Source organism: Trachemys scripta, chromosome 4, assembly GCF_013100865.1.
Source record: "Trachemys scripta elegans isolate TJP31775 chromosome 4, CAS_Tse_1.0, whole genome shotgun sequence".
Lineage (NCBI taxonomy): Eukaryota > Metazoa > Chordata > Testudines > Emydidae > Trachemys > Trachemys scripta.
The window spans coordinates 24,449,970-24,471,840 of NC_048301.1; the positions used below are offsets into that span (position 1 = coordinate 24,449,970).

General features: G+C 41.7%; 1 protein-coding gene across 3 annotated transcripts in view; it reads right to left on the bottom strand.

The window, feature by feature from the left end:
• EML1 (EMAP like 1) overlaps positions 1-21,871 on the bottom strand; it is a 183,965-nt gene that overhangs the window by 71,142 nt on the left and 90,952 nt on the right. For all 3 annotated transcript variants that reach the window (XM_034768149.1, XM_034768148.1, XM_034768147.1), the window contains exon 2: positions 1,589-1,771. In XM_034768149.1, the coding sequence (XP_034624040.1) occupies positions 1,589-1,771 (183 nt within the window). The remainder of the gene's footprint in view (positions 1-1,588; positions 1,772-21,871) is intronic.

Genomic DNA, 21,871 nt, shown 5'->3' on the forward strand with positions numbered 1-21,871 from the left:
GGGGTGTGGGTGGGGGTTCGAGCTCCAGCTGGGTGCGCTTACCTCAGATGGCTCCCAGTCAGTGGCACAGGGGCCTAAGGCAGGCTCCCTGCCCGCCCTGGCTCTGCGCGGCTCCCAGAAGTGGCCGCGTGTCCAGCTCCTAGGCGGAGGAGTGGCCAGGCAGCTCTGCGCAGTGAGCGCTGCCTGCACCCACAGGTGCCGGCCCTGCAGCTCCCATTGGCCGCAGTTTCTGGCCAATGGTAGCTGCAGAGCTGGCACGTGGGATGGGGACAGCACACAGAGCTTCCCTGATCGCACCTATGTCTAGAGGCTGTAAGGACCTGCCGGCTGCTTCCAGGAGCCACGTGGAGCCAGGGAGCCTGCCTTAGCCCTGCTGCGCCACTGACCGGACTTTAAACGGCCCGGTCAGCAGTGCAGACGGTGCTGTCCGGAGCCACCAGGGCGCCTTTTCGACCGGGTGTTCCAGTCGAAAACCTGGCAGCCCTAACAACAATAGGAGATACAAAACAATAATAGTGTGAACTCCTTCAGCATGTTCCAGCCAAGAACTAGTGTGTTTTAAGACCCATTAATTTAGTTCCACAGTGAGCTGCTGGCCTTCCCCCAAAACATACAAAGGCCCTAATTCACCACAGCATGTGCTCAACTGTTTTGCTGCATCAGGGCCTAAAAAGTAATTGATGGCACAAGGTCATATAAAAGGTCTGTGGTAGACCTGGGAGGAAAGTCCAGATCCCTGATTCTCAGCCCTGTAACTTAATTACAAGACCATAAAATGCATATTTTCCATCAAATATAAATTTAAAAAGTTAATTTTAAGTTAACATATATCCCACTTGTAATGAAAATACTTTCATAATTCAGGCATCAGAGAGCTTGTGAACCTAGCCACAGTTTTCACATCTAGCTTGCCACAATTACTTCTATTAAGATTACAAAACAAAAGAGGAAAAAAAACCCATGCATTTTTTAATAACTTTCAAATGGCAACAAACTCACCACACTTTTACAGCAAGCAAATCTGACTACATCAGACTACTACCACTTACACCATGTCGTTCTGGTTGAAGCAAACCCTAGCTATCTATGTAATACTGGATGCTCAACTTAATTTTTTTTATTACCTTTGTATATTATTGACATTATTCTGCACAACATGAATCAAGCTAGGTTAGTACGAGATACTTAAAGACAGCTTAGCCATCTTCACTGGCTGATCAGCTTCATCTGTATTGCCAAGACAAAATAGGGGTTTCAGTTCACAGAAGATGACCCACTCCTTGAAGAGTTTATGATCTAATTTTGGACAAGAGGCAGCAAATAGGAATTGTGTGAAAATTAAAAATGTAGATTAAAACAGTAAGAAAATGCAGATGATTTGATAGGTTGTGTGAGCTTCTAAAAGACTGCTACACTTACTTTCATTTTTTATGTATTCTATTTAGTAGGCTATGAATTTTGTTTTTAAATTTAATTTTTCTTGTTCATCCTGAGTGTTTTAAAAGACTTAAGTAATAACAAACTTTAACACATATAAATGTTTGACTAATTTTAAATACATTTGTTTAAATATATTTGAAATGCAAACCTTTGGTAGGTCCTTTCTTGTTCTGCATGGCCTGCTGTTCCTCTGTAATATTCAAACGTCGAACCACATCAGCCAGGGCAGATTTGAGCAGCTGGATGTCATCTTCCTGCATCTGGACACGCTGCTCCAGAGAAGCAATGCGGTCTGTTACCTCCATACTGCTTGCAGCAGAGGCACTGTCATCTAAACAAAATGGTGTGAAAACAATGTTATCTCAATGTGTCATCAAAAAATACAGAATGTATCTACATTATCTGGAAGCATAATTTATTTCTTCAGATCTGTGGAATTATAATGAAAAGGAATGTTTTGAGACGGTGTGAGAAAACAAAGGCATCTGAGAAAAATCCAGCCCCCTAAAATCATAGCTTTACTTTCAAGATTCATTCTTGTTAAATATCCATTTTCTTAAATACCCACAGTGCCTGTACTGTATTCTGTATCAGTGTAATCAATTTCTCCCCATATCTCATAAGCTCCTGCCTTTATAAAGAAACGCCAATATTATCCAGACCCAAAAGACCAAGAAACTGTTTTGCGTCTATATGTGTATCTAATAAACCTGGTCATTTCTCACTTGATTGAAATGTCTCAAATATTGCCCATACACATTTTTGGTTTGCTGAGACACTTGTAAAAGGATGCAATATTGGTCCAACCCTGCAAGCACTTATGCATATAAGTAACAATATATGAAAGTAGGCTTATTGATTTAAATGTTAAAAATTAAGTACATGCATAAGTGCTTGAAGGACTGGGCCCTTAGTCTGTAAATTTACAGTTGGTCTTCACATTTCTTTATAATTCATCAGAAATAACTGAATCTGGTAGATGCTTACAACCTGACAGAAAGTGTGCACTCTTTTCACCTCAAAACAGTAAATGGAGTTATTCTGGACTGCAATCTTATTTGTGTATCCCACTCCATTTCTTATTAAATAGAAAAATGTTACTAGCCAGTTCTGTAACTTTTTTTCTTCAAGATGTGTTGCACATGTCCATTTCACCTCAGCTGTGTGTGTGTGTTAGAGATTTTTCCTTTAGTGGTATCCATTGGGGCAGCACATGGGCTCTCTGCTGCCTCATGCTACTGCGTGATGATATAAAGGGCAGAGCTGCCCCAGACTCCCCTCAGTTCCATGAGCTCTGTCTGCCAAATCTGCCCCATCTATAGAAGCTTGCAAAGAATCCTAACCATCAGTTTGCCCACTGCTAAGATGGCCTGGAATTCCTACCTGACATACTCTGACAACTTCTATGAAAACTACATAGTCCCTGAGGGAGAAAGCTTGCTGGTTAGAGATATGAAATTGTAGGCCTGTGAACAAATTTTGTGTTCTCTTTGATCCTTCTGGTCAAGGGTAGGGGCCCGATCATGGTAAGAAGGAACTGAGGATGGGCTAGGGCAGCGCCACCCTTTATACCATTATGCAGCAACACAAGGCAGCAGAGGGCACATGCACCACCCGAATGGGCACCACTAAGGGAAAAGTCTCCAACTCTGCTGAACTGGGCACACACACACCTGAAGTGGAATGTGTGTGAGGTGTGTGTGGGCGTACACACCACTGAAGTGGAGTGCAATCAAAGAAGAACTTCATATTTCCTGTTACAAATTCTTGACTTTTCTGATTTACATAAGAAAAAACAAATACAAAAAGTAATATCTGGATATGTTCAGAAATATACAAAAGACAAAGCAAAAAAGCTAGTGATTTTTAAACAGAATTATAACAAAAATATTTGTTCTTACAATTCTATGAAAAGATTGCTATTAATACTGTAGTGGGGTCAGTTGCCTCCCAAAGGTACCTCTGCAGTGCCCTGATAACAATTTCTCCCTCAAAGAGCTTCTTAAACAAGCTCCACACAGGCTTTTCTTGTCCTTTCACCACCCCTTCTCGGAGGCCTAAGTTTGTTCACATAAATAAAACTCCAGAATGAAACTCAAAGTCCCAAAACACAGTATGTTGGTTTTATTCTGTCGTCGAGTCACTCTAGGGTGATCAGATGTCCCAATTTTATATATTTTATATTTGGGACTTTGTCTTATATAGGCGCCTATTACCCCCTGCTCCCATCCCGATTTTTCACACTTGCTGTCTGGTCACCCTAAGTCACTCTCAGGCTTTTATTGCTGTAGTCTCAGTAGGGAAATCCCACATCACTTTTTGGTGGAGTCTGTTCACTCCCAGGAAGCTCCAATTTAGCCTACACTTGGGCCTTCCTGTCTGGGGCCTTTCCCGCTTTGGCAGGCCACTCCCAGGCCCTACCTGGCTGAAGCCTCTGGTTTCTGTCTTTTGCTTCCAAACCCCCTGGTATCAGGGTCTTCCCTGCAGAACAGGGTGACCAGACAGCAAGTGTGAAAAATCGGGACAGGGGGTGGAGGGTAATAGGAGCCTATATAGGAAAAAGACCCAAAAATCGGGACTGTCCCTATAAAATCGGGACATCTGGTCACCCTACTGCAGAAGGCTCTTCTTGCAGTTTCCTGAGCTTCCCCCCTTTGCTACAGCCACCTGCTGCCTGTTATAGGGAATTGCCTGATTCAACTCACCTATGCCTACCAGCCTTTAAAGGAAAAGCCAATTTGTTACAAATATCATCAGTGAGTCATTTCACGTAAAATCATCCAGTGATGACTGAAGTACAGCCTTATTTATTTATTTAAATATTGCACACAAAGCGTAAACGCTTAAAAAACCCTCATTAAATTCATTCTGAAAAGTCATTAATTTGGGAGGCTTCTTGGCGAACCAGAATGAGTCGAGAACTGAGTCCTGCTTTAGCAGATTTCACCAAAAGCCTTAATAGTAAAATAAAAAAAAATTAGCCTACTCTTTTGTTCATAGAAATAGACATTTATCATGCAGGTAGAGATATTAGGATATCCTAGTTTTGTCAATGATTCTTAATGCACATCCACTGCATATGTTGTTTCTTCTGACTCTACATGAATCACACTTTCTTTTTTCAAAGGAGCCACTGTTTTCTCCTATGCATTTCCTATATACTTCAAACCAGTGTCTTTCCTTTCAGATGTCAGAGGATGAAATTAAAATTGCATGGTTTGTGTATTTATGATCATTAGTGTTGAATTTACATACAAACAAAAACAAAATATTATGCACGCACAGGCAAACAATTATTACAATATTTAAATATACTTTTAAAAAATGTCATGTGATATGCCCAAAATATCACTAAACTATTGTTTTTTTGTTAGAGAATTTCAAAAAAGCACATAAAATTAGTATATTTTATTTGCCTCCAAATCCATTCAAATAATTTTTGTTTACAAAGTTTGTTCACAGGCTACTTTTGGTATATCAAAATCCAGGTGACAGCATTTTTTAAACAGCTGATTTATAAACAACTCAAACATTGAAATAGTAATACTGTCTGACCATAAACGGTAGTGGGCCTCTAAGCCCTGCTGCAATAGTTTGCAATCAGTTTGTTAGTTGGGCTTTTTAGAATAAGACACAATGAAAATGTCAATGTTAAAAACATTATATGCAATTTTATGTTTAAAATTACTGAACAAAGCTATATTTTAGACCTCTTGGTTTGATTAAAACAGAACTCAAATTTCTGAAATATGAGGAAATTGTTTCCCCATAACACACAATAAATGTTTTTTCAAATCTTGGCATAATCACTATTGTGTAGAGCAACAGATATTTCTACTGAATCTATTACAGCTAATTAATCCCCAAAATAAAATTGTATGCAGTGTAGTTGTAGCTGTGTTGATCCCAGGATATTACAGAGACAACGTGGGTGAGATAATACCTTTCACTGGACCAACTTCTGTTGGTGAGAGACACAAGCTAAACACTGTTCCACCTTGCATTTTGCCCTGATGCTGGGAGTACCTTTCCCAGATCTCAAGAAGAGCTCTATGTGGCTTGAAAAATTGTCTCTCTCACCAACAGAAGTTGGTCCAATAAAAAATAAAATTAGCAGACTTCTTGGCAAAGGATGAGCTGTCTGTTATTACTGGCACTAATAGTGACCTGTATGGCTAAGCTCTGTAATGCAACCAACCCAGTAACAAAGTGTGTGCAATATATACCCTTTTATTATTTCCCCACTTCCCATCTGTTGCAGCTACTCTTCTTTCCATCACCCCCCTCACACACACACACTTGCTGAATAACAAAAAGACACATAATTCTTGTCTCTTTTACTGCTGCTATCCCTCCTGCTTCTTCTGTATTTAGCTTCCACACTCTCCTTGTTGCTGCGTTTCCTCTCAGCATAGGCCACCTGCGATTCTCTCCTTCTTGTTGACAACCCTCTAGGATCTAGTTCTCTATTAAGTATGAGTACAGAACAAAATGAGCATTCACCAAGTGCTAGTAAAAGGTAAAGACCAGAGATGAGATGCATTAGAGCCCAGTTAGGATAAATCTGCTTTGCTCATGAATGCATATAAGTGAGCGATAAGAGATACACCTCTACCCCGATATAACGCTGTCCTCGGGAGACAAAAAAATCTTACTGCGTTATAGGTGAAACCGCGTTACATTGAACTTGCTTTGATCCGCCAGAGTGCGCAGCCCCGCCCCCCCAGAGCACTGCTTTACTGTGTTATATCCGAATTCGTGTTATATCGGGTCGCGTTATACCGGGGTAGAGGTGTAGTTTCATTCTTAATGTGTGTATGAGTTCTGAAGAATGGAATTAAAAATAATACAATAAGCCAGTGGTCTCCAAAGTGGGGTGCGCAAGAGGATCCTTCGGGGTGCGTGGCAGGAGGAGTGCCGCCGGACCAGCACTGCTTTTTTTTTTCTTCCCCCTACCTCAGCAGTTCGGCCAGGAGTCCGAGCGTCTTTTTTTTTTTTTTTTGGCTTCAACAGTTCGGCCGGGAGCAGGGGGTGCATGCTCAAAATTTTTTTACGGATGGGGTGCGCGATCAAAAAAGTTTGGAGACCACTGCAATAAGCATAACTTGCTGAATGCCTTAAAAAGAGAAAGCCACAAAATTCAGTTATCTATATCGTGATCTGTTCTGTAGTAGCTGTAATACCTGTTCAAAAAACTTAAGCCATATTGGTAGTCTAGTTTTTAGTACCCTCTCTTTGTATTATGATCATCAACTTCATATCAACAGAGCAATTTGTAAAAAAAATCCAAGTCCACAGTAAAAAACAGCCTCTTATTTAGACAAAAAGTAAATTAAAATGGAGTTAAGTTTGACAATACATATCAGTAATGTAAAATAAAATACTTTACAGCAATTTTAAACCCAGAAAATACAGAGAGAAGATTAAACACAAAAGAAAGCAGGGTGAATAAAAATCAATGATTTTTTATTTAAATCGGATTTTTTTGGATAAAATGCATTTTGAGGAAAAACCTATCTAAAGACAGTTTTAATTAAGATAAATTATAGCTCAAAGATATCTCATCATGGAACAGGGATTATAAATTCTAATTCTATAGTATGAGACAATATATTCATGTAATGTTTAAGAAAAGTTTTGTAAATGAGTTCCAATAGTTCATGGATTAGGGACCCAATGCAGGAACGTAGCTGGGGGGGGGGTTTGCAGGGGAAGCAGCTGCTTCCCCTCAGCACATTTTCTAAAAGTGGCGCCTTAGTTAGGGGTTACCATGGCGCCAGCGGGCGGGGCCCACGCTCCGCTCTGAAGCTTGGCCTGCCGGCGCTGAACTCCTGCAGACAAAAGAGGGGGGGCAGGGGCTGGACCCTGCGGTGGGGCGGGGCGGCACCGGGCACAGGAAGCGGAAAGCGGCGGCGCTAGTAACTGCAGCAGCGGGGCTGGTACCGGGAGCAGCATGGAGCAGCCGCGAGAGGTGGGTGTGAGAGGCCTGGCTCCCCCTGCCTCGGGCTCCCCTCGCCCGCCGCGGGCTCCTCCTCTGCAGCACTGCCCGCTGCGGGGCTGGGGCTCTCCCAGGGTTCTGCCCTGCATGCGCCCAGCACCTCCGGGGCTGCTCCTGCCTCCCCGGGCTGGCCCCAGATCCCCTCCCCCGGGGGGCTAGGGTCCTGCTGCGGCTTGCGCCCCTCTGCCTCCTCTGAGGGGCAGGCAGCCCCAGGGTGTTGAGGCCGTGCCACCCCTTTCCCAGCTTCCCCCTCCAGCAGCCCCCGCACCACCCTGCCAGGCCTGTTCAGCCCTCGGCCCCACCGGGTCCTGCCCTCATGCAACCCGCCCCTACTGTGCAGGGGGCGGCCTGGCCCAGGAGGACTGGGGGAGCCGCAGCAAAGCCCCACCTGGAGCTGGTGCAGGAGACGAGCCTGGCTCTCAGCCCAGGCTCCGGCATCAGCCTGCAGCGGGGAGTGGAGCCACCCCCTGCCGGCTTGGCTCAGCCCAGCCCCGCTCTTAAAGGGACACGGACCCCACCGCGGCTCAGCCCAGCCCGGCCTGGGGCACATGGGGGTGTCAGGGTGCGTGCAGGGGGCACCCGGGTGCCTGCAGGGCCCTGGCAATAGATGGGTCTGGGGGGATCAGGTGAATGCGGAGGGGGTGGGTTACATGGGGTATCCAGGAGGGTCGGTATATTGGAGTATCAGGGTGCATGCAGAGGGCTTTGGGGCACGAGTGTCCCCAGCACTGCAGTGCACTGGTGCAGGTGGGGCGCTGCAGGGCTCTGTTTAACATGCCCTGTGCTGAGTTCCCGTCGCTAGCATTGTTGGTGCAGGTCTTGGGACAGGGGGCGGCCCGCAGCCTCCCAGCATTCGAGAGCGCCCCGGGCTGCTGTCCAGCGTTCTAGAACCCCACCGGGCTCTGGAACGTTCAGCCTCCTCCCCACTCACCCCCTGCCTGGAGGGCCTGGCGAGGGGGGTGATTGGCACCGTAGCAGCGCAGAGGGGAGGCCAGCGCTGAGTGGACCCCATGAGGGCGAGGGGGGAGGGGCGCGGAGCAGCCGGAGGAGGAGCCAAGGGGGGGGAGTGGCCAGAGGAGGAGCCAAGGGGGGGCACCTTTTTTATGTTTGCTCCCCCTGCTCTTAGAACCTGGCTACGCCACTGACCCAAACTTATGGGGTTCCACAGGCTTCTGTATAGATTATTTAGGTTAATCTTTCTATCTATCCAATGGGACTCAGTGCTCAGTCTAGAAGATAGCATCAGAGATGCTTAGTTTTGCAGTTCTCAAACTGTGGATTTGTGTCTCCACAGGTAACAGCAACAATGTTTTTAAATAAATAAATAATATATAGAGGTGAGAAATAATGGACCTCAACTCTATTGTCCCTCTTCAAATTTGTGTACAGAGTCAATCCCTTACCTCTCTCTAAAAGTGCAGTTTCAAAAAGTTCAATGAATAGAAGATTGTTGGGGGAGGAATAGATCTGGACAAGGAGAAGAAATCTGGAGATAAATGTGAGAAGGGAGGGACATATGCTTGTTTTGTTAAACTATTATGTTTGCTGTTGAATCCAGAACACTTAACGTTGTTGTTTTAATTAAATAAAACAATTTAAATGTCTGTCTGGTGATGCTCTCCTCCCATAGCAAGAAAATCCTCAAAATATTAATAATTAATCTGTTGAATTATAGATGGTTACCTCCCAATGACTTCATAAATATCTGCTTCAATTACCTTTGGTAAATGAAATAACCAAACAATCATTCATTTTCTGATATAGCTGTAAAACTAATCTGAAAAGTTTTCAAAATAAATCACTGTTTAAAAATATATAGTGTGTATATATTCTAAAATGAAACCTACATCTATTTCTGAGTTGTGAAGAATATACCGTATTAAGGTTATAATAACCAACAAGAATGCATTTTCATGTAGAAAGCCATGATTAAATCAAGTCTTCCTGACTAGTGATTTAAATCATGATTTAAAACAATTTGATTTAAATCAAATCCACCCTGAAAGAAAGCCAAACATGATAATACAAGGAAATGCATATTTAAGACACCCACACAAGTTTTACTCTGTAGTTTTGCCATGCACTAAACATATCATTATGATTAATTATGATCATTCTGAGTAATGCCTGTTTGTGTCTGTGATCTCAGATTTCGAAAACATGCTAGATGTTTTCATATTTTCCCCCGTCATGCTGTCACTACAAAGAGATAGTGACCTTTTTGAAAAGGCCATCTTACTTGAGAGAAGCCTGTGGCCTGATTCCCAATGAAAACAATAGGAGATGTCAACCATTTCGAAAGAGGGTAATTCTTGAGATTCTCTCTGAAGGAGATAATTTTTCAGCCTCTGCTGAATAAGAAACTTCCAGCTTTGAAAGATAATGTGTAAAAATAACCACTGATTCTAAAATTTCTTTTAAAATACTACCCATTTCACTGAATCTACTCAAGATTCACTTCTCTACCATTTTTGTGTGTAGACAATGTCTGAGCTGAGATCATGAGGACACACACAAAAATGTGACAAAGTGCGAAATTTGAATCCAAACTAATTAATGGATTTACTTGAAAATTCTCAGAAAATGTATTCTGTACTTAAAGGGTAAATATTGTCATTTTGGTAAGGCTGCATTTTTCATACATAACAATGTGGGTTAAATCCCTACTTTAATTGAGAAAACAAACAAACAACTCAACTCAACCTAAACTATGGAGCCTTGAGCTTCCATAATCCCTGGATGGACAAGTTCTGTAGCGTCTATATCATTGAGCAACTCTTGATAGAGATGAGGAATACACAACTGTTTGATTAACTGATAGTTAATCTTCTGAGAAATGCTTTCTAATTCAGGTGATCTTTGATCAAGGAGGAATCTATTTCAGGGCCCGACATAGTGCTCTTCTAATTTCATTTGTGTTACAGCTTGGAAGCAACAACTCTTAGCATTTACTTCTTAGATGAGATTCTGTAAGTTTCAAAGAAAACTCTGCACAAAAGGGAATGTTCCTCATGCTCGTCTCTTTATTTTCCCATTAACTAATCCATGATCTCATAGATTGGAAAGATTCCTTATAGCAAATTATTGGACTAGATTAAGTCAGATGATAAATCTGCTTCCAAATTATCTACCAGTTTGGAGCATCTTATTACTGAACTTAGCCAAAAGTGAAGAAATGTCTGAAATAGAGCCAAGAGAAGGATATGCAATTTACCAGGAAGCATGGTTGAAGTGGTTCAGCCTACAATAACAAAAGGTAAATTCTGGAATCCCAGACTGTCAAAGGAAAGTGTTAAAAGAAGATATGCTTGCAATGTTATTCAGTTGGGCATGTTAAAAATCAGTCAGTAAAGTTACTGAGAATTTGCAAAGATCAATTTTCAAACATTAACAGCAAATCTTATATGCCATTGCCAGAAAGCCTAAATCCACATTGTGGGCTGATGGTTTGGAAGATTAAGGAGTTTCAAAATGTATTATTTAATATTTGTATTTCTTTGAAAATTTAACAAATCAGTAGAAATGGGTTTTATGTCATGTTTGAGCTTGGAGTACACACTGATTCTGCAGAAGAATCTATAGGTGACATTAGTAACCTGAGAGACTAACAAATTTATTAGAGCATAAGCTTTCATGGACTACAGCCCACTTCTTCGGATGCATCCGAAGAAGTGGGCTGTAGTCCACGAAAGCTTATGCTCTAATAAATTTGTTAGTCTATAAGGTGCCACAAGTACTCCTGTTCTTTTTGCGGATACAGACTAACACGGCTGCTACTCTAAAAACCTATTAGTAACCTATTTAACTAAGCTATTAGTTTTTTGCATGGGCAGATGTCAAAATTCTGTGTAACATTTCAAGATGAGCAAGAAGACACCAGATTAACCACTTATTTCCCCAACAGTATTACAAGTATATTTAAACAAGAAAACATCAAAATAATGTTACATACAGCCCTGGGAAAACTCACTATCCAGGACACTCACCAGGCTGCTGTGTTTATGTCCCACTACAGTGGGCCCATCTGATCTTAAATTTCCCATAATCTGAGTAGGCTGAAGCACTGTCTGATTTCCTTGGCCTGCCTGGCACAGATCCAAGGCACAGGTTCTCTTTCTGTAACCCCTTCATAGAACTGTGTCCTCAGGGGCCAGCTACCGTAGGCCCCAAGAACCAGTGCTGATACCCCAAATTCTTGCGTAGCTGAAGGACATCCTTTCTTGATGCTCCAACCTTAAGGGCACTCTGGATTTACAATTACCTCAGTAGGATGTGATAGTGAAAGCAAACAGACAGATTTTGCAAAGATGTCTATGATGACCACTTTTTATTTTAGATCAGTCATGACCCAGTACTAAGTCATGGAACATTAGTCACTAGGTCACTTGCAAATTTAAAATGTCGCAATCTCTTAAAATGTCTTTCATTACCGTTTCAAAATAGCATTATAATCATTTAAATGTTGGACATTTTACTTATTTCCAGTAAGAGTTGTTTGCAGAGAGTTTCTGATGCATTACACACACATGCATACACAATGTAGCCATTTTGAATGTAATCACCTAACCTAACAAGACTGCTTTCTGCATATTGTCAGTTTTGATAATGTTGTGGAGACTCGAGTTGCGAGGCTTAATCAACAAACTTTCGTCCTGAAAAATTGATCATTTTGTAATAAGAAAAAGAAGTTTGGAAACATAGTCATCAAATCCATCTACATCTGAAAATGAAAATGCAAGTGTAAGTGTAAGTATGTAGTAGGCAACAGAAAATTCTATAATACTTCTGCCATGTCAACCTCCTCTGAACCATCTACTAAAAAGAAAACCAAAGTGTGGACGAGGCAGTATAGTGATGCTTTTTTGAAATATGGTTTCATCACTTGTGCTAATGCAAACCAAGATCCAAAGCCCCAGCGGGTTATCTGCAGCGAGGTGCTTGCAAATGAGAGTTTAAAACCATCAAAGTTAAAAAGACATTTAGAAACAAAACATGGAGAACTCGTTGTTTAGCCTCTTGAATATTTTCAGAGGAAGCAATGGGAATTAAAGTTATCAGTGCAAGTTCTTGGTCGGTCAACTATTTTGAATGATGAGGCACAACTGGCATCATATTTGGGTGCACAGGACATGGCAAAAGAGAAAATGCCCTCTCCAGCTGTCAAAAAGCTTATTCTTCCAGCATCTCTGAATATGGTGTGTACAATTTTCAATGAAAAGTCTGCCAAAAAATTAAGAACTATTCCTCTTAGTGATAACACAATGTCTCGGCGAATATGTGATGTGATATGGATAGCCCAGGGATTTTGCTATCCAACTTGACAAAAGTACTGATATTTCAAATTGTGCAACATTGTTAGTTTAAGTGAGGTACGCTTGGCAAGATGACTTTATGGAAGATTTGCTGTATTTGCTGTATTGTCTGATTTTACCAACAAATACAGCAAGAATAAGAACACAAATATTCGAAGCACAGCTAGAAATAGTGGAGTTGTGAAAAAAAAATATCTGAGGCAGCTGGTAATGTTTGGAATCACTGTTTCATTCACCGCAAAGCTTTGGCATCCCAGATATTTACCCAATTTTAAGGCAGTACTGGAGGAAGTAATGAAAATTGTTAATTTCGTTAACAGAAGCTCACTGAACAGCAGGATTTTTGAAGCGTTATGGTCAGAAATCAGAGCGGAGCACATTCATTTACTGTTTCACATTGAAGTACGGTGACTGCCACAGGGCAGCGTGCTTACAGGGATGTACGAACTCATGAATGAGATTCACATTTTTCTTTTAGAGAAACAGTCTAACTTGGCAAAAATTTGTTTGACGATGACAGTTGGTTAAATAAAGTTGTCATATCTAGCTGACATTTTCTCAGTTTTAAACTAACTGAATTTGAAGTTACAAAGAAGAGGCAATAGTTTGTTTAGACACTGCGAACAGATACAAGCATTCCAAAATTCATTAGCACTGTGGCAAGCATGACTGAAAAGTAATTGTCTGAGCTACTACATGTTCCCAACACTGTTACAATGCTCTGAAGAGAATAGCATCAGTGAAGAAAAAATTAAATGAGGTGTCATACAGTTACATCTGACTGCTCTGTCTAACAATTTTAGTCGCTACTTCCCTGCAGAGGGGTTTGAAAATCTGAAGGAAAAGCGATGGGGGAAAAATCCTTTTGCTTTCAAAAATCCTGAATCAATAATGGAGTTAAACTTGATGCCTGAGCAAGAACAAGAGCTGCTGCCACTCACCTGTGATAGCACACTCAAAACACGCCACACGTCATTAAATTTGTCATTGTTTTGGATAAGTGTTTTCAAATAATATACCCACTGTTAAGTAAGATTAGTGTTCTGTTGCACAACAACCTACATGTGCAAACCGGGATTTTCGACTTTGACATGGTTAAAAACAAAAGGAAGAAACCAACTCAACAGCACATCTGATATGCGGGTAGCACTTTCATCTTGTGATCCAGATTGGAATGAGATCATGAACAAAAGGCAGACCCTCCTGTCACATTAAGTACGTGAAATTTAAATTGATCGTCTTCTTTACTGTATTTATGCTGCATTTAAAAATGTTTTACAAGTAACGTCAATGCCTAATTTTATTTATTACTTGAAGTGAAGTGGTTAAAGCTAGCATGTATTGCCCTTTATTGTGATTTTATGAAAACTCTAGTTAGAATGTATTGTTTGGGTTGCGGGGTAAGTGTTTTTCTTCCATTGGGTTGCAAGAAAAAAAGTTTGAAAACCACTGCTTTAGATAGTACAAAAGATATACAGATCTAGACAAAAACAATAAAACCCTACACCCTTTTGTACTATCTTAACTTCAGTTTCCACACCATTACAACATTCTCTTGGCTTAGCTCAGAATCCTCTGGGGTGTCCAGAAACCTACTAATACAGTTCATGGCTTCTCCTCTCAATCATGGAGTCTCTCCCGCTCCACACCATCTCTGTTCTAGATCAGCTTCCTTTGCCCTTGGCTGGTCACAAAATCAGAAACACTCTCCTATGCTACAAAAGCATGCCCCCTTTGTTCCTCTCCCCGCCTCTTGCTGTGTGAATTCTTGTGTTTTTAAGCTCCACCACTAACACCTAGTTTCTTTGTTCTGCTGCTTGTGAAATTTCACTGCTCCAAACTCTAAGTCCCCTGCAGAGAAGTTGGAGGAAACTGGCCTCCCCCAGACTTCAGCCATCCTATTGTTCTGTTGTGACCAGGTCAATTCACTGGTTGATATAGCCCTTAATGACTGTTTCTTTCAAAGTCAGACTTGTGGGTGCCACTCCACTGCTTCTTAGCACAAGGAGCATGAGGCAGTACACAGAAAAAGACAGTCATAAAACAGTTCACAAAAATCAAACTGTAATTTGTAAACTGTACATAGACAGATTCCCCAAATTGTCACATCTTAGCAGTATTTTTTTCAAAAAGAATTACATCATTAAACTAAAACTTGGCATTTATCTAGCATGTTCCACCTATGTACAAACACTGACCCAGATACATTTCAAGTCATAGGAACATAAGAACAGTCATATTGGGTCAGATCAATGGTCCATCCAGCCCACTATACAGTCTTCCGACAGTGGCCAGTGCCAGATGCTTCAGAGGGAATGAACACAACAGGCAATTCTATCATCCAGTCCCACTTCCTGGAATTGGAGGCTTAGGGACACCCAGCGCATGGGGTTGCATCACTTTGACCATCTTGGTTAAGAGCCACTGATGTACTTATCCTTCATGAACTTATCTAATTCTTTTTTGAACTCAGTTATACTTTTGACCTTCACAACATCCCATGGCAATGAGTTCCACAGGTTGACTGTGCATTGTGTGAAGAATACATTCTTTTGTGTTAAACCTGCTGCCTCTATTAACACAGCCCAGTACAGACCATGGCCAGGGCTGGATTATGCATAGGCAAAGTAGGCACAGGCCTACAGCCCAAATCCATTGGGGGCTTGGGCCAAAGAGCCATACAGCACCCTCACCTCAGCCACACTAGCCATGCTGTGGATCTGCCAGGATGGGCTGCTCATCCTGCTGCTGCTCAGGGTGCTCTTCTCACCATGCTGGAGGGGCGGCTGGACCAAATTTGAGCAAGTGGCATTATGACCTGACACACAGGATTGCAGTGCCACTCAGGTTTGACCCGCCACTTCTCCATCGCAGTGAGCAGTGCCCCACGCAGCAGCAGGATGAGCATCCATTCTGGTGGATCCACAGCATGGCCAGCCCGGCTTTGGTGATTATAACGTACAACTGTTTATTGTTATTCGGACTAACAGGTAAGGGCTCAGAAGTATATGTATGCCTAGGGCCCAGTGATAGTTTAATCCGGACATGATCATTGCAGAGGGAATCCATCAGTGTAAAAATCCAACGTGAGGCCCTGATCCTGCAAAGACTTAACTTTACACACTGTATAGTTCTGCTGAAGTCAAAGAGTAAAGTTAGCCACATGATTAAGTCTCTGAAGGATCAGAGCTCTAGACTGTAAGTTCTTTAGGGCATAGACTCTATGTCATATGTTTGTACAGGGTGTAGCACAATGGAGCCTTGGCCTCTAGTCACTACCACAAAAAAATAATTAATTAATTGTCATAGGGTTGCCGTACTGCAAGGGTGAAATTTTTCAAGCAAATAATTTATTTGCTGAAAAATGCAGTTTTTGTCAACTCAAAATTATTTGTAAATTTGACTCATTAGTGTCAACTGGACAAAAGTTTTGCAGGACCAGCTTCATAAGGGTGAGTGAGTGTTCGTGTGCTATAACCTTTAGGTGTAGGAGACCCATGCTTGAATCCCTACTCAGGAGTAGGGACGTGAACTCAGATCTCCCCCCTTGGAGGTGAGCAGCCTAGCCACCAGGCTTATAGGTTATTCTACAGTGAGTTGCTCTCAGTGCCTCCTCTTGAAGCTGTTCCATTTTATATGCATATTTAACTACTGACTAATAGACTTTGAGGCCAGAAGAAACCATCACGATCATCTAGTCTGACCTCCTCCACATTGCAGGCCACAGAACCTCACCCACCCACTCCTATAATAGACCCATAATCTCTGGCTGAGGTACTGAAGTTCTCAAATCTTAATTTAAAGATTTCAGGTTACAATGAATCTACCATTTACACTAGTCAGATTGGAGGCTAGGCAGAATGGGGGGGCTACTCCATGTCAACCATATACCTAACAACTCTCCTACTCCAGACTCCTGTTGCCACTGCAGAGCCTGTACCAAGGCTCTTCCCACCCACTCAAAACCCTGTCTTCCCTCCTCCTCCACACCTCTGTCATTGAGGTGGAATGCTTTTTGAGTCTGGGGCACAGGGGTCTGCCACACCACTAGCCCATAGCTACATTCTGGGTCTAGGCTGCCAGCAGGGAGGTAATAAAAGGAGAATCAGAAAGGAGGACAGCCGCCAAAACCCAAGGGTTTGCAGTCTAAATCTCCTCCCACAGTGTGGGGCTGTTGAGAGAAGCCTTTTGTTGTGGCACAGAAACAGTAATTTGGAGCAATGATGCAGTTCCTAGGTTTACATGCGAGAAATCTAGAAGGCACAAAAACTTCTACTGGTGGCTGCTTCTATGGCCTAAGTGAACATGGTAACCCAAATCAGTTTCCACACCAGAGGATTTTTTGTGTGAGAGAATAAAGAACATAACAACAAGATGACAACTTTGCTTTGACAACACCATGCTGAGGTAGTTATGACAAAAAGTTTAGTGTTGACTACAACACATTGTATGGACTAACTCAGGGGTTCTCAAACTGGGGGGGTCGGGACACCTCAGGGGATTGCGAGGTTATTCGGGGGGTCTCGAGCTGTCAGCCTCCACCCCAAACCCCACTTTGCATCCAGCATTTATAATGGTGTTAAATATATAAAAAAGTGCTTTTAATTTATAAGGGGGTCGCACTCAGAAGCTTGCTATTTGAAAGGGGTCACCAGTACAAAAGTTTGAGAACCACTGGACTAACTGAACAGTTTAGAAGGATTAAATATTTAAAAAAAAAAAGTTATTTTTCTGAAGCAATGTAAATCCACAATTGAAATGAAGGAGAGGTTTGCCATCACATTAAAATGAAATTTTTACTGCAGGTGAACTTCTCCGTATTAGGTCTGATGCGTACCTGACTGATTTACTCAAATTTGTTGCTCCCTGAATTTTACCAGATTAGACCTTTCCCTGTAAGAAGCAGTGAGTTTAAAGACTAAGGTGAAACTATTTAATCATGTTATACTGGGCTGTTAAACATACACACACACACACACACACACACACACACACACAAAATTCATAACTAGAAGCTATTTAGAAATTGCTTTGCTTTTCATTAAGACAGAAAGCAAAACTGGTTGCCAGCAAAATGTTAAGGAATGTGCTTTGTAATTTGAGTTCTGTTAATTGCAGAATGATTATTCGTTTATACTCTCATCACAGAAGGCTAGATTAATTTCGAGCCCCAAACACAGTAAGTAAGGTTTGTGCGGGATGAGAAATTATATGTAAATTTTTAACCTGACACCAGTAAGAACAAAGCAATATCTATCCAAAGGATTCTTCTGAACAGGTAGGACAACTTTTCAGTTCAGTCTTTACCCTAATACATGTACTTAAAATCAGATTAGCATTGCAAGGAGCTGCCCTAGTTCTGAGTGATTAGGTCTATCTCATATTGTGCAATCTGAACTGGTCAGATTAGTTTTTCAAGCTGCTCAGAAGAACAAATTAACAAAAAACACCTTTTAGTAAGCAGTACTAATTTGCATGTCCACCTAAATCCACACACTTCACGAATTTTTGGAAGACTAAGGGAAAAGTGACTTAGAAATAACTGCAGTAACACTTATGCAATATGAAGAGCAACACTGTCAGCTCTCAAACAATAATAATAGTCTCTGTAACCTAAATTATTGTGTAGCTCCTATATATGGAATAAAAAATTGTTAAATATGAGAAGAGTTTTTTCCTCCTGCCTTTAGACTAAATATATTCCCAATCGTAGTCCCAGTACTTATCAAAAATGTAGTATATTTTAAAATACTCTGTGAGGAATGTTCTTGTCTCTTTACTGATAGATTTGCTGATAGAAAATTAAACAAGACTATAAACTTCCTAAAATAAGCAGCAGAGTTTAAAAGAAAATCAGCCTATAATAGTAATCACAATCATGAGTCTCACAGCTCGGTGCCCTATACTCATTAACAAAATGAGAGAAAAAAATAAAATGAACGTAGCAGTAAATTCTCAGCAATCTCCTCTGGGCTAATTAGTCAGCATTTACTAAACCAAAATTCTGAGTATGTGCCCTGGACCTGCATGTAGCCAACCTACCTTCCCTATGAAGATTCCCACGTTTTCCACCACAGGGGAAAGTGGGAATGGTTATTTCCAAATGGAGTTACAAATTTTCTTTTAATAATGAAAGATTATCTAAACAAAAGTTTATTTCTTCTATCTATACATCAATGAGTTGAAGACTGCTTCCTCAGAATAGGTTTGTCGAAGTAAACACTTACAATTAATAGTTATTGTTTGTAGTTTGTGTGGTCAACACTATTTATGATTCCTTCTACTGTGTTCTGGGAAGAATCCCTAGAATAAAAAATTCGGGGGAGAGGTGGGAGAACAGAAGAGGAAAGAAAGAAGCCAGGGTGTAGTACAATGTTACATGTGGGGATAGTAGTTTGAGACTCAAATGGAAATATTTGATCCCTGACTACTTGCCATTAGAAGTACTGCAGAGACAACCTGACCAGTCCTGTTAGAGCAAGGGAGGAGTAGGGAGATTGAAAAGTAGTATTTTGTGGTGGTGGTGGTGTTTTTTTTAATTTCCTTGATGGCCTTTCGCGGCATCCTCCTTTTCTGCAATACATCTGCCTTAATATTGGGAGAATAAAAGCAGAAGGGGGATATGGCAGTACAGTGGGACATTCAAGGGAGTTCTAAACACAGAATCATAGAAATATAGGGCTGGAAGGGGCCTCGATAGGTCATCTACTCCAGTCCCCTGCACTGAGGCAGGATTAAGTATTATCTAGACCATCCCTGACAGGTGTAGTTTAATCTAGTCTTAAAAACCTCCAATGACAGAAATTCCACAATCTCCCTAGGTAATTTGTTCCAGTGCTTAACTACTCTGACAGTTAGGAAGTTTTTCCTAATATCTAAGCTAAATCTCCCTTGCTGCAATTTAACCCCATTACTTCTTGTTTTGTCCTCAGTAGTAAAGGAGAACAATTTATCACCCTCCGCTTGATAACAATCTTTTATGTATTTGAAGACTGTTATGTCCCCATTCAGTCTTCATTTTTCCAGACTAAACATAAGAACGGCCATACTGGGTCAGACCAAAGGTCCATCTAGCCCAGTATCCTGTCTTCCGACAGTGGCCAATGCCAGGTGCCCCACAGGGAATGAACAGAACAAGTAATCACCAAGTGATCCATTCTCTGTCGCTCATTCCCAGCTTCTGGCAAACAGAGGCTAGGGACACCATCCCTGCCCATCCTGGCTAACAGCCATTGATGGACCTATCCGCTATGAATTTATCTAGTTCTTTTTTGAACCCTATTATAGTCTTGGCCATCACAATATCCTCTGGCAAAGAGTTCCGCAGATAGACAGTGCATTGTGTGAAGAAATACTTCCTTTTGTTTGTTTTAAACCTGCTGCCTATTAATTTCATTTGGTGACCCCTAGTTCTTGTGTTATGAGAAGGAATAAATAACTCTTCCTTGTTTACTTTCTCCACACCAGTCAGGAATTTATAGACCTCTATTATATTCCCCCTTAGTCGTCTCTTTTCCAAACTGAAAAATCCCAGTTTTATTAATCTCTCCTCACACGGAAGCCATTCCATACCCCTAATAATTTTTGTTGCCCTTTTCTGAACCTTTTCCAATTCCAATATATCTTTTTTTGAGATGGGGTGACCACATCTGCACACAGTATTCAAGATGTGGCCGTATCTTGGATTTATATAGAGGCAATATGATATTTTCTGTCTTATTATCTATCCCTTTCTTAATGATGTCCAACATTCTGTTTGCTTTTTTGACTGCCGCTGCACATTGAGTGGATGTTTTTAGAGAACTATCCACAATGGCTCCAAGATCTCTTTCTTGAGTGGTAACAGCTAATTTAGACCCCATCGTTTTATATGTAGAGTTGGGATTATGTTTTCCAATATTTTTTCAATCTTTCCTTGTAGGTCATGTTTTCTAGACTTTTAATTATATTTGTTTACCCCCTCTGGACTTTCTCCAATTTTTCCACATCTTTCCTCAAGTGTGGTGCCCAGAACTGAACACCATACTCCAGCTGAGGCCTTATCAGTGCTGAGTAGAGTGGAAGAATTAGTTCTTATGTCTTGCTTACAACTGCTTACAACAGTATTATGTTGTTGACCCACATTTCGTTTGTGATCCACTATAACCTCCAGATCCTTTTCTGGACGTCCTTGGTCCATTGATACATGTGGGTTCACCTTCTTTGTTACTGAGGCTGGAGATGGAACAGGTCTCCCTTCACAACCATGGCAGCCCTATCAGAACTGGATGGATCTGATAGCTCTGATGTGCAGAAATCAGCACTGCTAACACTGGTCATCTTGCTCCTATGCTTCTTTTTCCTCGGTGCCTCTGCATCCAAGAGTGAAGGCACTGAAAGCCACTTACATCCATCTTCTGGGATCTGGAAGAGGCAGTCAAAACCAACCCTAGTCCTGCAGCTGCAGGGATTATGTCAGGGTCAGATCACCGTGAGGCATGAGTATGGCACAGTGAGGCATGAGGAATGGCACAGTGAGGGCAGCTGAACTGGTCCTCATCCTTTATTCTGTTACTGGGACAATGGGATCTAACCACATGGCTTTCATTGGGACATATATCGCCTCAGGGCCTTGACCACAGGGCCTGCAGGAACCAAGTCTGGTCCTGATAGGGGTTGTGGCTTCTTGGAACCCTTCAATCGACCAGAATTGATGGAGGCTACTGGGGGCAATGCCGACTCTTTAGACTTTAGAACTGAAGTCTGACAGATCCAGAGGATCTAGCCTCCAAGGCTTCCTTAAGCAGAAGGAGTTGCAGATGAGTCTCCCTGTCCTTGTGGGCTCTGGGGGTGAAGCACTGACAGATCAAGCATCCAGAAGGTGAGTGGCCTTCTCCCAGACACTTCAGGCACTACACCAAGACAGAGGGCTATGGTGCATTGTCGGGGATGTCTGACACCCCAGCCATAGATGGTGCGTGTGAGGGACTTGAACTACAGCTCACATGAGGCACCACAGCATCATTTCTGAATCTAGATATTTCAATTTTTGGCCAAAAATTTTCTGTGGAATAAAATATAATTTTTCAACCAGTTCTAACTACACTCACATTTATAAGCAACATCTAAGCACAAATATCAA